The sequence below is a fragment of the Zalophus californianus genome, chromosome 2 (genome assembly GCF_009762305.2).
Source record: "Zalophus californianus isolate mZalCal1 chromosome 2, mZalCal1.pri.v2, whole genome shotgun sequence".
Classification (NCBI taxonomy): Eukaryota; Metazoa; Chordata; class Mammalia; order Carnivora; family Otariidae; genus Zalophus; species Zalophus californianus.
This window is the reverse complement of record NC_045596.1, coordinates 40,198,493-40,213,469: the sequence shown is the minus strand read 5'-3', so window position 1 is coordinate 40,213,469 and position 14,977 is coordinate 40,198,493. Positions and strand designations below refer to the sequence as shown.

The 14,977-nt window shown below is 49.6% G+C and overlaps 2 protein-coding genes across 2 annotated transcripts; both read right to left on the bottom strand.

The window, feature by feature from the left end:
- Nucleotides 1–1,563: 1,563 nt before the first annotated feature.
- On the bottom strand, nt 1,564–5,781 carry ZAR1 (zygote arrest 1). Its single transcript, XM_027599286.2, has 4 exons — nt 4,810–5,781; nt 3,365–3,457; nt 3,208–3,282; nt 1,564–1,855 (listed from the first exon to the last, which is right to left on the bottom strand). Exons 1-4 carry the CDS (start codon nt 5,746–5,748, stop codon nt 1,712–1,714), a joined length of 1,251 nt encoding a protein of 416 aa, XP_027455087.2. The 5' UTR covers nt 5,749–5,781; the 3' UTR covers nt 1,564–1,711.
- Nucleotides 5,782–5,871: 90 nt separating this feature from the next.
- On the bottom strand, nt 5,872–13,590 carry SLC10A4 (solute carrier family 10 member 4). The gene is made up of 3 exons (XM_027599284.2): nt 12,934–13,590; nt 11,966–12,176; nt 5,872–7,675 (listed from the first exon to the last, which is right to left on the bottom strand). Exons 1-3 carry the CDS (start codon nt 13,527–13,529, stop codon nt 7,163–7,165), a joined length of 1,320 nt encoding a protein of 439 aa, XP_027455085.1. The 5' UTR covers nt 13,530–13,590; the 3' UTR covers nt 5,872–7,162.
- Nucleotides 13,591–14,977: the final 1,387 nt, after the last annotated feature.

The following is a 14,977-nucleotide window of genomic DNA, read 5'->3' as shown; positions in this document are numbered from 1 at the left end:
CTTTGGTCCTACCACCATTTTACCTGGTCTTTGCAAGTCTCCTTGTTTATAGACATCCACTGTGATTATTTCTTTTTGAAGATAAGTCTGTGTCCTACCACAGCTTTAAAACCTTTCAGTGAATTCAGATGACAAAGACCAGTCAGTCCTGAGCAAGGTCTAAAAGGTCCTCCCAGTCTAGGCCTACCAGTGTCACTTGCCATCATGCCCATCCACTCCAAAGTATCCGACTACTTTGGTTTCCTTCTGGTTTGCTCTACCACTGGGCCTTTGCACAGGCTACCTTGGTCTGAAAAGTTTCTCCTTCACCTAATTCAATTCACCCAAACTTCAGGTCAGTCCAAGTGTCATTTTTCAGGCAAGCCTTCCCTGGCCTCCCTAAATCTGATCCCCCACTGATTATAGGCACCTAAGTAGCTCTTTCATATTATGTGACAAACTCCATGTTACCTTTTTTTAATGCAGAAAATAATGGCCATCTACCCGCTACACTGGAAGCTCCAGAAGGGCAGAGGCCACATCTGTGTTCTTCTGAAGTACAAGGCTGACTCAGGCAGTTTCCACACCTCCATTCCATAAGCAACACCCAGGGTGCTTGCTAAAGTGCTTCACCCCCAGACCGTGATTCTGAAGGGACAGGGGCCCCAGTCTGTTTTTACAAGCACCTTCCCTGGTTCATGTGGATGCAGAGGGGACTTCCCATTGCTCTAAGGGTTCTAGAGACCTCAAATTCATTCTAGGTTTTTTACATTTGTCTACACCCATGCACCCAAGAGGTTAACAAACATCTCTCTATACTACCTTCTAAGGTCGTAAGGGTTAACTCAAATGAGAGGATTAGAAAATTGGACGGAGGCATAATTAGCACCTGGTTCCAGTTACGTGGTTTCTGTAACCATTAAACCAATAACCCTCAACTCTGATACTAAAACCCCGAGGCCCTAGCCAACATGCCATCCCCCACCAGGAGAGTGCCAGGAGCAGGTCCTTAGTGTCTTCTCGGGAATCACATCGGAAGCTAGCAGGCACAGATAGAATTCCTGTGCTAGTTTGCAGTCACAGACTGCAAGACAAAAACCCAGCCGAACACCGTCTGTTAACCAACTTGAAATCCCTGAGTACGTTTAGGAGGCCTATTTAAGTTAACTCGATCCACTGGACTTCAAGTGGTAACAGCTTAAAGAAACTGCCCTTAGCCACCCTGTTCCAGTCCCCACCTGCACCCTCTGTGAAACTATGTAGTGCATAGCCCCCAGCCGCAGCTAGCTAGCTAGCCAGCCAGCCGCTCGGGAGCAACCCAGAGGCAGAACCCTAACTCTCTTAGTCTGTCAAGGCTGGGCTCCGCCTCCACGTCACCCAGAAGAATGTTATTTTAATGGCTAGGTGGCTTTTCATTCAATCACTATCTTGCTTAGAAGCTTCAGCCCCACAGCCACACGGGAGCAGTAAACCTCATACTTGTGAGGCCCTCTAACAAAGGGACAGATGCAGACTGTTAGAAGAGCAGCTCTCCTAAGCTTCAAAACAAAACAAACAAACATCTTATGCAATTTATCGATTGTTTTTGCAACACTTTTATTTGAAGGCTGTCAAAAATACAGCCTTTCATGAAGTATTTTGAGAAGGGGGAGGCAGAATAGAGCAGGAAAAAAGCTAACTTGTCTGCTCCATTAGCTCACGTTCAAGTAGGACCATTGTTTTTTACATTCATTTAAATGATATATTTGAAGCTGAAAGTGCTGTCACAGGACAGGCGTTTGCCTTTGCATCTCCCACACAAATCTTGACGATGGGGCCTTTTAGGGTCAACGTGGCGGAGTTTTACAGTGCAGGAGCATCTAGTCTGTTTACAACTCTGAAAAACCAAAGTGAGAAGCACATACAGAAGATAAGCCTGTGGGGACTTCCTCAAACTTGAGTTATTTTTCGAGTCCATTCAAATACTTGGCGAATGCACGCCACGCAAGGCCCTGTGCTGATCTCGTCCCATCTGCACCCCTTCCAGCAAGGACGGGATCGGAATGGAGGGTGCTCAACCAACCAGTCATGCTCTCATGTTGCAGAAGATTCAGTTCAGACTTGGGAAGTTTCTCTTGAAACACAGGTAGAAGGAAATCTCTTTCTGCACTTGGAGGGTGGAGAAGAAACCAGCCGGGGAGAGGAGTCGGACAAGGAAAGCCAAGGGGTGAGGCTGCTAGGCGCAAGCTGTGGATCCAGCCTAGCAGCGAGGGCTGACCTTGCCTCCCCAAACACACCTGCTGCAAATGACCTGAAGCTGACACCAAAAGCAAAGCAGCAACCCCTGTGCCAGGAGCAGGGTGTTTGAAGCATCCTACTTCAGGGCCTAACCCTACTCTGCCCTCATCTAAGGGAGTCTAAACCGTTTTCCATACTTGGGGCCTCTCTTCCTACCCTAGAGTGTAAGGCATCCAACGTCCAACTTGAGGGACGTACATGGATTAGGCTGTGTCGACTGACACATCAGGCTCCGCTACCGTGTGCTAACGGTCATGATCCGAGTCTGGGAGCAAGCCCCGCGTCGGGCTCCCTCTGCCTCTCCAGCTGGCCTGTGCTTGCTCTCGCTCACTCGCTCTCAAAATCTTTAATAAGACCTACAGACCATTTCGCTCTCTAAAAAAATGTTTAGCCACCTCTTTCCTTAGATTATCTAACCCGCTTCCCACAGTGCAGTGCTTAGTTAAAAGTAAACCAGTAATGTCACTCATTAGCCCCATAAAGCTGGGCAGCTTAAATTTACTCTAAAACAAATCATCCGCCCTTCGCGAGCACTCAGGCAAGACTGAAACTTTCAAACTCCATTTTATACTAAGTATCCTCACTGGGGCATGGGCTTCAAACAAAGCATTTGGGCAGAACAGGCAGCCTCATGACAGTAGAAAGGTATTCTAGGTTTTGACTTGCTTTCCCACATTAGGCTGAGTACCAGGTAAGGCAAACACTCTTCCATGTTGCGGGAGAAGGGACAGCGTCTAAAGAGGTTAGCATAACCAAGACTTGAAAGGACAGAAGGAAACAAGACCCCCAAGGCCCAGTTTCCCAGTTGAATATCATTTCCACAATCCCCACTGAAAAGCAGTCAAAACCTAGGGTCACTGGGAACCTAGTCTCTCTCAGGATACATTCAAGAAGCTCCCCCAAAACCCTCTCCCAGCTACCCGGTTCAGACACAAAATGTATTTGATTTACTTGACAGGTGATATCCTCCACTCGGTAAGGGTTATAAGACTTCTGACAAGTTCTGCAAAACTGCTTGAAGTAAACCTGTGAGGAGAGAGGGGAAACGTGAAGCAAAAGCCTCTCGACACTAATGTCAAAAAGACGCCAAGTCCGCGGCATTTCTTACCTTGTTGGTGCCCTGCACACACCACACGTAGGCACTTTCCCATCGGATGTTGCAGTCCTTGCAGTGATAGTAGCCATACTTCTGCTCTAAGAACTGAAGAGAAAGACACCAGGGTTTAACTCACAGGATATTTGAATTAGCCTTCATTTCACAAGCTGGGAAGGACCGATTTGCTACTTATAATTGGCAACCTCATTCCAGATCATGGAGGAAAGTGGGCTCAAGGTTTGCCCATTAGTCTCTATAATGTAGTAATCAGGTGACCTAATGGTTTAATCAAGCACACAGCAAGCAGGAGCCTAAAAAAGTTCATGTTCCAGATCCACTTGGTTCTTCAATTTCCAACAGTGCTAGGAATCTAAATTGCGCATGAACCAGAATTCATATTTAACATGAACTAAAGTAGTACTGTCTTATTCTTGAGCTTCTCCTCTCCCCCTCCCAGTGAGAAACAGGTGTTTGGAGTTAGGCCTTTAAGTGCTCTCCAAAGTTCCTGCCAACTCTAGAGCAATTTCATAGGTGAGCAAACATCGGTCCAGGAAAGTTAGGAGGCAAGATTACATACGGTTTAAGTGACACACAGCTCTGTCCAACCTGACTCCCTCCGCCTCTCCTCCCCTGCTCCCAACAGCCCTGGGCTGACTGTGGGGGGAGGGGGGGGTAAAGGAGGCCTCCAGTGCTCTTACTACCTACCTCGGCCTTACCCACTTCCCCGCGCCACCACTGCCCTCCGCGCACCCCGGCCCTTTAGAGTCAGCCGGTGTGAGCTGGCCACCACGCCCGCCCCGCTCAGGCAGCAACACACAATGGCCCGGGTGCTTTAGCAACGCTGAGGTTCCGAATAAGGGTACTTTCTAGGAGCAAGAAAAGATCCCAAGGGAGGCACGTCAAGAGCTCTAGCTTCCAGGAGGAGCTTGGGAAGTTCGGGCAAGAATCAGGAGAGAGCTGACCAGGACCCCAGTAATTGACGCTTAGGGCTTTTTGCCACACTGAACTCAGATAGGTGAGTGCGATCCTCAGGAAACGACTCTCCTGCCACCAAGTTCCCCTTAGCATGTTCTGCTGAGTACCCCTCCTAGATCGTCCAAACGAGGACTCAACACCCGACTCCGCGTCCACGGTCAGAGTTGTTTTTTAAACAGTAAATGCGCTCGGAATAGGAGGGTTACCAAGGCGTCTCCGTCGCCAACCTGTGGGGCCCGTTTTACAATCGCCGCCAACAATCAGAATGCACTCGTTCAATTCTGCGGTGGGGAAAGGCCGATCCCCTGCCGCTGTCAGCGGCTGCGAAAAGGCGCCCAGCCGTGGCCCGCCTCTAAGGAAGCCGGCGCCTCCACCGGTGGCGCGCAGCCACGGGGCGAGGGGCGAGGGGCGAGGGCCGGGAGGAGACCACGCGCCCGCGGCTCCCCCACGCCCGTCAGTGCCCGTGGCCGCCTGGGCCTCACCTGGAAGCGCGGCCGCTCCTTGGCCTGCTCGGGGCTCCGGGGCGACGACCTCTCGCCGGCGGCGTCCTGGGCCCGCCCCGCCGGCGGGGGCTGCTCCGGACTCCTGGGCGCGCGCCGCCGGGCCGCCTCACCTGCCCCGGTCTCCCGCGGCGGCAACCCGGGCCCGGCGACCGGCGGCTCCCAGCTCGTCCGCACCGCGGCCTGGGCCTCGTCTTCGTCCCCTTCCTCCTCTGCGGGCCGCGGCCGTTGGGGCGCCTTCTTCGCCGACCCCTCTCCCTCCTCGGGGCCCCGGGGCCTCGGAGGCGCCGGCTTCCGCTCTCCCTCCGCGCCATCGGCCCCTTCCAGGAAGGTGGTGAGGCGGCGGGAGGCCACGGGCGAGTACACGGCGACGGTGCGCGGGAAGCGCACGGGCCGCGGGGCGCCGCTCGGGGGGCTGCCCTGCTCCGCGCCCCGGCGCGCCGGCTGCGGGGACGCCGAGCCCCCGCCGCCGCCCGCACCCTCGAGGCCAGGGCCGGCCAGGGGACCGGAGTCGCAGGCCCTGCGCAGCAGCGTGCGCCGCCCCAGCGAGCACTGAACCGAGGCGTCGCGGCGCGGGTTCACCTGCACCGCCACGTCCCGGCTGCTGGCCCTGCGGGGCCGCGGGCCCAGGCCCGGGCTCACCTGCGACAGGAAGGCCATGAGCTGCGCCCGCTGGTAGCTGTCAAAGTACTCGGCGGCCGTCAGCTGCCCGCAGCCCGGGAAAGAGGACGCGGCCGCCCCGGCAGAGGAGGACGACGAGGAGGACGACGCGGGGGCGTAGCCCCCACCCCGGTGCCGCCAGCCGCCCCCGCCCGCCGCGCCCTTGCTCTTGGCGGCCGGCGGGTAGGGGTACGGGTACGAGTAGGGGACGCACGCCGGGTACATGTAACCGTCCAGCACCTCATCCGCCAGGGCAGCCATAAGCGCAGCCCGGGCCGCTCCCGAAGCCGCCCTGCCCTAAATAGGCAGCCCTGCGGAGGCAGCCGGCCGCCGACCCCCCCGCCTCCGCCGCCGCTCCCCGCGCTGCGCGGCCCCCCGCACCCTGCCCGTCCCCGGCTCGGGTCCCGGAGTCCCCGCCTAGGCGGCCTGTCCCTGACCTCTGTGGGGAAATTTTCCACACCCGGAGGTCGCCACAAATACCCTTCGGTGATGGGGAAAGACTGCTTTCTTTGTGATGCAAGAACTGATTGGTGAGTGAGCTCGCCGGAGGTGAAGAGGATACCGACAAAAGAGCGCAATCACCGGGATTAGCCGAGCCAGGTGGTCCCGGGCCTCGAGGCTTCCAGGTGTGTCTGCGCTGCCCGGGAAGCTGAGGCGAAGCTGGGCGCCTCTGTCTGGCTAGTGAGCAAAAATGCACAGGTTGGGGGGAACTGCTTTGGGTCTGTTACCTATGATCTCAGATCGTAGTTTCATTGTCTCGGAACTGCTCTGAAAAGTCCACCCCTTGCCCCCTTTCGGGAACCCCATAGGGAAAGCACTCTAAGGCATCCGTATCTAGGCTAATTGTCTTCTCCCCCCGCAGCACGTCCTCCCCTCCCCTCCACCCCCCACCTCAAGCGAGTGCCACGAGGTATTGATGTCTATTGGGGTGGAGAGTACTAAAATTTTCCTAACCAAATTATCCCTCCAAAAGGTAATTGATTTGCGATGTGTCGACATAAATGCAGAAACCAAATCAGTCCCCAACTGAGAAGAAAATGCCTTGTTCCCTGGAAAAATGTTAGCTGTCCATTATTAATCGGTATCAGATATACATTAATGTACTTTTGTGTTGATTTGATACAGGTTTGACAATAAAATACTGTATTTCATTGCTTAGTTGACCTGGTTTGGGATTTTTTTTTTTTAATACAGCTCAAAATTCAACACTGTCTGGTGTTCTAAGTTGAGCAAGCACTTGGTTTTTTTACAATTACATTAAACTCAATTATGCTTTACAAATTGCTTTCAAATTATGCTTTACAAAAAAAAGCTTGTTTTTACTCATATAAGATAGTGCACCAAAATTCTACATTTCCAAGACCCTGTTTTCTAAGAGTTTACATATTTGAAACATAGAAATTGGTAATGGTAAAAACCAAAGAGCACAGCTAACATGTTCAGGCTTTACCCTAGCAGTCCCAGGTGCAAGCTATATTATGACATTGATTTGTAATTTGGGAAAACGCTTGGTTAATACACCAATGCAACCTTACAATGGGAAGATCATAATCGTGACACATATGATGATGTGAACCATTTGTTCTCCTTTATGTAAACCATATTCACTACCACAGACCATAACGATGAAGTAATAATATTTCAGCAAGATAGAAGCGCCTCTGTATCTTCACGTTCAGAGAGAAGTCTGAGTGGTTTCCATCATAATTAAATTATCAGCTTTCACTGTGCCATAGGAAGTGTCTGCCATTTCCTCTTCTTTTAGTTTCTTATAAGAAATATCTGTGTCTTCATCTTCATCTAGAGGATCTCGCTTGTGCAATATTTCGCTTCCATACACTTTATATATTAAGACCAAAATCGCTGCTTCTGCAGACTGGAAAAGGGCATAAAGCAAGGGAAACATGTACATACTTCCTATGAATTGTGGTGGGAAGGCCAGTTTCAGAATGGCAGTACAGAGCTGCACATTCTGACTGCCCGTTTCCAGGCATACAGTCCTCTTGCAGTTGGGTGGAAGATGGAAGAGAGTAGCCAAGCCGTAGCCTGAGGCATAGCCTGCCAGAGGCATAAAAATTGCTATCATATAAACACTTGCAGGAATACTCGACAGCAGTTCAGGTCCTAACATAGTGCCAGTCATTATGAAAAGGACCACCAGCGTCACTAGCAGAGACCACAGGGAAACCTAGTAATAGAAAATGAACACACAAACCATCAAAAATAGGATAGTTGATATGGAATTCAGGCAAGCGAATCCTAGGCTCTTGGAAGAAGAGACACATCTAGGCTCACCTCCCACACAACGGAGATCTTTGCCACAAGCAGTCTTTGACACAGTACTTCTGAGGATGGATAGATCCACCTTCAGGATGAGTCTGGGTCCTTGTTGGACAGTTCTAAATGTTTGGAGGCCTGTCCTTACGATGAGTGACAATCTGCCTTCCCTAACAACTAGCCATTATCTTGGATAGATGCTCAGGAGCAGCATAGACCAGACTCTTGTTTGTTTGTTTGTTTGTTTGTCTAATTAATTAATTTGACTCCTGTCTAAAAAACAGGAGCAGAAGGGCACGTGGGTGGCTCAGTCGGTTAGGTATCTGCCTTTGGCTCAGGTCATGATCCCAGGGTCCTGGGATCAAGTCCTGCATTGGGCTCCTAGGTCAGGGGGGAGGCCTGCTTCTCCCTCTGCCCCTCCCCCTGCTCGTCATTCCCTCTCTTGCTCTCTCTCAAATAAATAAATAAAATCTTTAAAAAAAATAGATAAAAAGTAAAAACCAGGAGGGGAGGGGCACCTGGTGGCTCAGTCGGTTGAACATCGACTCTTGATTTCAGCTCAGGTCATGATCTCACGGATCAAGCCCGGGCAATGGGCTCCTTAATGAGCATGGCGCCTGCTTTGGGGTTCTCCCTCTCTCTCTGCCCACCCCCTCTTCTTCGCTTCTAAAACAAAACAAAACAAACAAACAAACAAAAACCAGGAGGGGAAGGCTACTCTTCTTCAGGCAGATGTCTCCAGACTTTCATGTAACTCTGTGGTGGGAGTCCTGATAGTTCTGAACATGTGTTTAATTTGTGCGTGTACCTCTTAAAAACAGCAGTTAGAATTGAGCTCAACACACCAGGTCTGGTCTGATGAACAGAGTGGGCAAATGAACATTACCTTCTCTGAACGGGACCCCGTGTTTTCCATAAGAAATTAGTTCTGAGAAGTATATTACACGTGATATAAAAAGCTATTAAAATTTATGAGACTTATATGTGCTATTTTCAAACTTCAAAATACTTTGTATTTCAGAGAACTGATAGCAATATTGAAACAATTACCAACCCAGATTATGTAAGTGAAAAATGTAAACAGAGGACGTGAGGAATTCTTTGTAATTCTGAACATCCCCTTTTTCTCTCTTCATGAGAAAACTCCCATCTGTAAATCTCCAATGATGTTAAAAATCCTTACATATAACAGATGGATTTTAAATATAGTACAACTGACTCTGTACAAGACGTTGCATCGTCTTGATGTCTGACTGGTACCTCTCACTCATTCACGTAAGACAAGCTGTGAAAATAGTAAGGTGGAAACCTAAAACTTCCTCTCCTGGTTCTCCTTCAGATTCGTAGTTAGCTAGTTTTTGTTTTTGTTTTTGTTTTTGTTTAATGGGGGTGGTGGGTGGGAGGTGTCTGTGAAGGAAACCAGAGATCCAGAAGAACAGTTTAAGTGTTGCTTCCGGTTTGCTGGATATCTGGTGGAAACCCCTTTGGAGTCTGTGGCATTGGCACATACTTCATACTCTTTTAAAAATTATTTAAAATTTATCTGGGCTGGACAAAAAGTCTATGCTAGAGGGTGCTGAAATTATTATATAAAGTACTCATGCTACAAAGGTACAACGGGCAGAAACCAAACTATGATAAATCAAAACTTTTTTTAAGTACTCTACACCCAACGTGGGGCTCGAACTCATGACCCAGAAATTAAGAGTTGCACGCTCTACTGACTGAGCCAGCCAGATGCCCCTGAGGTTTTCTTATATCAAGATGTGTGTCCACATCAAAAGCTTTGACGGGAAATCTGATTCCTCACTGTAAAAATATTGGCTCCAAAGTTTCTTTTGAACTATTTTAAATCATTTGGGTAAGCACTGACATTAAAGAATCATTTTAAAGTGTTTGCAAAAGTGTAAAAGTGTTATATAGCATACTCTATGAGTTAGGAGGAGGAATAGGTTCACCTTAAATTCAAAGTGAGCCAATCTGGGCGCCTGGGTGGCTCAGTCGGTTAAGCGACTGCCTTGGGCTCAGGTCATGATCCCCGAGTCCCGGGATCGAGTTCCGCATCGGGCTCCCTGCTCGGCGGGGAGTCTGCTTCTCCCTCTGACCTTCCCCCCTCTCCTGCTCTCTCTCTCTCATTCTCTTTCTCAAATAAATAAATAAAATCTTTAAAAAAAATTAAAAAAAACAAAGTGAGCCAATCTTATCGAATTGTCTATTACTTAAATATATTTATCTGTTTTTAGCATGGGAATAGCTTATTTGATTGACTTTCTCTTAGAATTCCTAGGTTTGTTTGTTTGTTTTTTTAAGATTTTATGTATTTGACAGAGAGAGACACAGCGAGGGAAGGAACACAGGCAGGGGGAGAGGGAGAGGGACAAGCAGATTCCCCGTTGAGCAGGGAGCCCGATGCGGGGCTCGACCCTAGGACCATGACCTGAGCCGAAGGCAGACGCTTAAAGACTGAGCCACCCAGGCGCCCCTAGAATTCCTAGGTTTTATAGTATTAGCTTAATAGTATTAGCTTCATGATTAAGCTTAATGTGTTCTTAATGCATTTCAAGATTATTTGTAGGTATATTATATATGTAATATGGAAAATATATGTATATTTACATGTATATATAAATTTATTACATTCAGAATATATGTTTATTATATATATATATTTTACAGATTTATTGATCTGACAGAGAGAGACACAGCGAGAGAGGGAACACAAGCAGGGGGAGAGGGAGAGGGAGAAGCAGGCCTCCCACTGAGCAGGGAGCCCCACACGGGGCTCGATCCCAGGACCCTGGGATCATGACCTGAGCCGAAGGCAGACGCTTAACGACTGAGCCACCCAGGCGCCCCAATATATGTTTATTATAGAGCACAATTTTTTTACTCAAGACTGGATATATGTGTATAAAAGAACCCTTTATTTTTCATATTAATAACAGCTTCTCTGAATAATCAGATTTTAGATTCTATTATTTATTTAAAATTAACTTATTTAATTAATTTAAGTAAAACACAAAAGATTATGTCTTCTTAAATCTACATAATTGAAACATTGGAGAAACTCTTTTCACTTGTCCAAATGAATGTGCCTGTGCATTAACAGTAATTACTTATGTATTCTGAGTAACTAAAATGGGAGTCCTACTCATGGTTTACTCTTATTTACTATTTTTGAGTTTTCAAAGAAAGCTTAGTTGACAAATATTTAATTTTTTCCCCAGTCTACCTTTACAAAATCTCTACTTCTCAAAAAGCACCAGTTTGTTTGTTTTTTTAATAAAGCAATACTGGAAATAGTACACAAAGTAACAGGAATTCTCATCCTTTCACTAGCTTTAGATGCAGTACTGCAAGGGGAAGGAAAAACACACAGATTTACTAATGGTTATATACTCTGCATTATTTATCCAGGGCCCAATCTTATTTTGTGCTTTAAAGTCAATACTTTGTGTATTCTATTGTGTATTCTATTGCCTCAATGTGCTTTTTAAATTACTTTTGGTCATATTAGTGTCAACTTATTTTTAGAAAATTAATAAAACATCTTAAAGGAAACGTCTACAGAGTTCCTCAGAATTAGAGTTCCACTTTTTTTTTAATGTTTTATTTATTTATTCATGAGAGTCAGAGAGAGAGAGAGAGGCAGAGGCAGAGGGAGAACCAAGCTCCCCGCCTAGCAGGGAGCCCGATGCGGGACTCGATCCCAGGACCCTGGGATCATGACCCGAGCCGAAGGCAGACGCTTAACCATCTGAGCCACCCAGGTGCCCCGAGTTCCACTTTTTAAAAAGATAGTAATACATTTCTAAAATACTGGACAAATGCAATTCATATAATTTTATTTCATCTGTTTGATTCTTAATAATGCATGATTTGTTAGTGGAAAATATGCTGCCAATTAATGGCACTGATATCTCTTTCCCCTGTGATATATTTCCTCCTGTGAATACTAGTAGTTCTCTTATGCTGTTTTTAATTAAGCTTTGTCTTAATTAAAGCTATGAGTTTTTGGAATGCCAAAAGATAGAAGTTATCTTTGTAGCACAAACTTTTTTTTTTAAAGTTTATCCATGCAAGGGCTGCCAAGTTTTCTTCCTTATCCCTCTTTCCCGAACTTCTTAGCATTTCAGCCAGGGGTCAGAGACCAAGGACTCTCCAAATACACAAAGTACATAAAAAGGAAGAGTGACCTTACCTTCACAATGTAGTCCGCCACCCGGTTGTATTTGTACCGAATGAAGACCCCCAAGCCAATAGGGATGAGAGTGCTGCAGAGAGTCAGGGTCACTGCCCCCAGCGGTAGTAATTGCACCAGGGGGGTGTTGATCCAAGCCCGGCTATAGATCCACAGGCACAGGGGCATCAAGATTAGGGCCAGAAGTGTAGAGGAGATGGTCATGATGATGCTGCAGAAAAGGGAATGAACAGAATTCAGAATGGGCTCTGTGCCAAGAATCTCCTTTGCACACTGGGTAACCTCTCTCTTGAACAATGGGTAGAGGAGAAAGAGACCGCAAGTCTGGAGCGTGAAGTGTGGGGAGAACCCACTTCATCCAGGGAACTGCCAAGAGATCGGCAGCTCTAAGCCCAACTGAAACAGGAACCCCAGATTGGGGGTGGGGGGAATCTGAGAACTGTTGCCCCGGTTTTATAAAGCCTATTGAGCTGGCTACAGTCTGTCTGGATGATTCTGAGGGCAAAGAACATCTTTCCTTCTTTTTTATTTAGTCCTCCAAAGCACCCTGTTAGACATAGCAAAGCTGCTGAACACGACTTGTTGAACTGAACTCAATTATATCGTCCTCTATATGAGATCAGTTTCTTTATTGGGGCCAAGAGCCCTATTTTGCTTTTGCATTTCCGGCGAGACCTAGCTTCAGGCTTCCCAGTTCTCTTTGTCTGCCAGAGGCCGGAGACCTCTGCTGACAGCCCAGCCCTCAGGGAAGATGGTCGGAGGGCCGTCAGAGCAGCTCTGTCCCCGTCTAGGTCTTTCCCCCTACAACACTACTTCCTCACATCTGCCTTGACTTCTAAAGCCCGGGCGTCACCTCTTCCTGCGCTCTCTCCAACCGCCTCTCCTTCCTCTTTGCTGCGTCTCGAACCCGCCGCTCAGCGCGGCTGCTTGGGGTACGAGAGATGCCCAAGGACCAGACAGCTCCGTACCTGAGGTTCATGTCGCCGTCCACCAGCAGGGACATGAGGTTGGAGAGATTCCCGCCGGGACAGCAGCCACACAGGAGCACGGCCACGGCGGCCACCTCGTTCAGCGAGAAGGCCAGGGCCAGCAGGAAGGCCAGCAGCGGCAGCAAGCCGAACTGGCAGAGCGCGGCCAGCAGCGCGCCCACGGGCCGGCGGACGTGCTCCCCGAAGTGGTTCACGTCCACCGTGCAGCCCAGGCCCAGCATGGTGATGCACAGGGCGGCGCCCACGAACACGTTCAGCCCGTGGTTCAGCGGTGTGTCCCAGAACGGGGTCTGGGGGTGCGCCCAGGGGTGGGGGAACAGGGACGGGCCCAGGCTGGCCGCGCCGCCCGCCGAGCCGCCCGCCGTCGGCTCCGGGGTGGGCGTGGGGCCGGGGCTGAAACCGACGCCGGGACTGGGCGCGAGACTGAGCCCGGGGCCGGGCCCGGCGCTGGAGTTCAGGGCGACGGGCAGGTCCGAGCCGGGGCGCAGGCTGCTGGCATTGGGCGACAGCGTGTAGTTGTCCGGCTGCAGCGAGGACGGGGCGAAGAGCAGCGTCGCGTTGTCGGGGCCGTCCATGGCGCTGGGGCGGGAGGCTGCGGGTCTGCGGTTCCCGGGCCCCGCGCTCCTCTCCCCCGGTCCCGCGGTCGCCACCGCCGTCCGCCCGCCCGTCGGTCCGCAGCAGCAGACGAAGCTCGGTCCGCAGCCCGGGCTGCGCGGCGCTGACGTCTCCGCGGCGTCGGGTGCGGCGTGGGGGGTGGGGCTGGGGTCCTCGGCAGGCGGCACTTAGAGCGCAGCCCCCCAGGGTGAAGGCAATCGCTGTGCCCCCGCGCCCGGCAGGCCCCGCCCCGCCGCGGGTCCCTTCTTTTAATCACCAGTAAGTGGTTCTGTGAGAGTGTAGCCAGGGGCGGAACAAAGACCTGACAAAGGACAAGAAGAAGAAAAACCGTGCCTGGCTGCCGATCAAATTCTCTGATGGGCTCTGCCTCTTTCATAATGAAATCTGGAGACCCAGACGGGGGGGGGGGGGGGGGGGGGGGGGGGGAGAGCGAGCGAGCTTATCTAAGCACGCACAAAAAGTACATACACTGTTCAAATAGCCTGCAACCCTGAGCATGGAGAGGGGGTCCCTGACTTAATATGAGCGGTTCTCTGGTAGCAAGACACAGTATCTGGCTTTATTAACAGGTTTTTTTTAATTCTTTTCTTTTAAGTTTTTAAGTAAAATAAATAATTTGCTAACAGTTTTTAAATAAGATATGTTCAGACTTAAAGTAGAAAGTAGTAATACCGGTGGGTTTGGCAGGTGCGTGTGCATTATTCCATTTGATTCTCACAGCGGAGCCTTGAGAGATGCTGTTAACTCAGTTCTTCCACATGAGGAATCGGAGGCTCAGGGAAATCTCAGCCGCATCAGCCAAACCCACAGCAGTACCTGGATGAATGTGCACCGTGATACGTCGTTAGAGAGGACAGTGAAGAGCTCTGCTAAGAAAAGGCTCCGTGAAAAATGTGTTTTGGAAATTATTGGCAGATGGGGAGAGGATGTTTCTCAGTGGCCATAAATTTATGAAGTGTTATGAGTAAAGCCCCGGCATTAGGATTAAAGGACCGAAAAGAAATAAAGTGGTGGGATTCCCTGCTTCAGACAGGTTTATCCCCAAACAAATCAAATTCAGAGTTCACGGCACTGTGGACTCAACAACTTTCAGTCAGTCACCAGAAGCATCTACAAAGGAGAGAGACCTCTCTGCATACCAAGGAGGTGGAGCCATTTGAGAAGGCATCTAGCTGTGTTGAAGCCATAGCCGTTGAGTTGTGAAAGCCAACAGGAGGATTTTCTAGGCAGAAGTCTTAGCTCAGGGTTAGTTTGAGAGGAGCCAAGACCCTAGAGTGAATTCTTCCTCCTGGGGACTTGTCCTTCCCCCCCTTTTCTGACACTAGAGGAGAATGCGTGACTTCCATTTCCCAGTGGTGGACTGAGCTCCTGTGTTTATCTTTTCTCCTCCCCAAATCTCATGAAAATG

Excerpts from the sequence above, each read along its gene's own strand:
- ZAR1 (XM_027599286.2), bottom strand. The coding sequence starts at position 5,748 with ATGGCTGCCCTGGCGGATGAGGTGCTGGACGGTTACATGTACCCGGCG. Across the intron at positions 3,458-4,809 it reads AGGAGCGGCCGCGCTTCCAG|TTCTTAGAGCAGAAGTATGG; the intron begins GTGAGGCCCAGG and ends CTTTCTCTTCAG. Across the intron at positions 3,283-3,364 it reads GTGTGCAGGGCACCAACAAG|GTTTACTTCAAGCAGTTTTG; the intron begins GTAAGAAATGCC and ends CTCTCCTCACAG.
- SLC10A4 (XM_027599284.2), bottom strand. The coding sequence starts at position 13,529 with ATGGACGGCCCCGACAACGCGACGCTGCTCTTCGCCCCGTCCTCGCTG. Across the intron at positions 12,177-12,933 it reads GACGGCGACATGAACCTCAG|CATCATCATGACCATCTCCT; the intron begins GTACGGAGCTGT and ends CCTTTTCTGCAG. Across the intron at positions 7,676-11,965 it reads TGGCGGACTACATTGTGAAG|GTTTCCCTGTGGTCTCTGCT; the intron begins GTAAGGTCACTC and ends TTCTATTACTAG.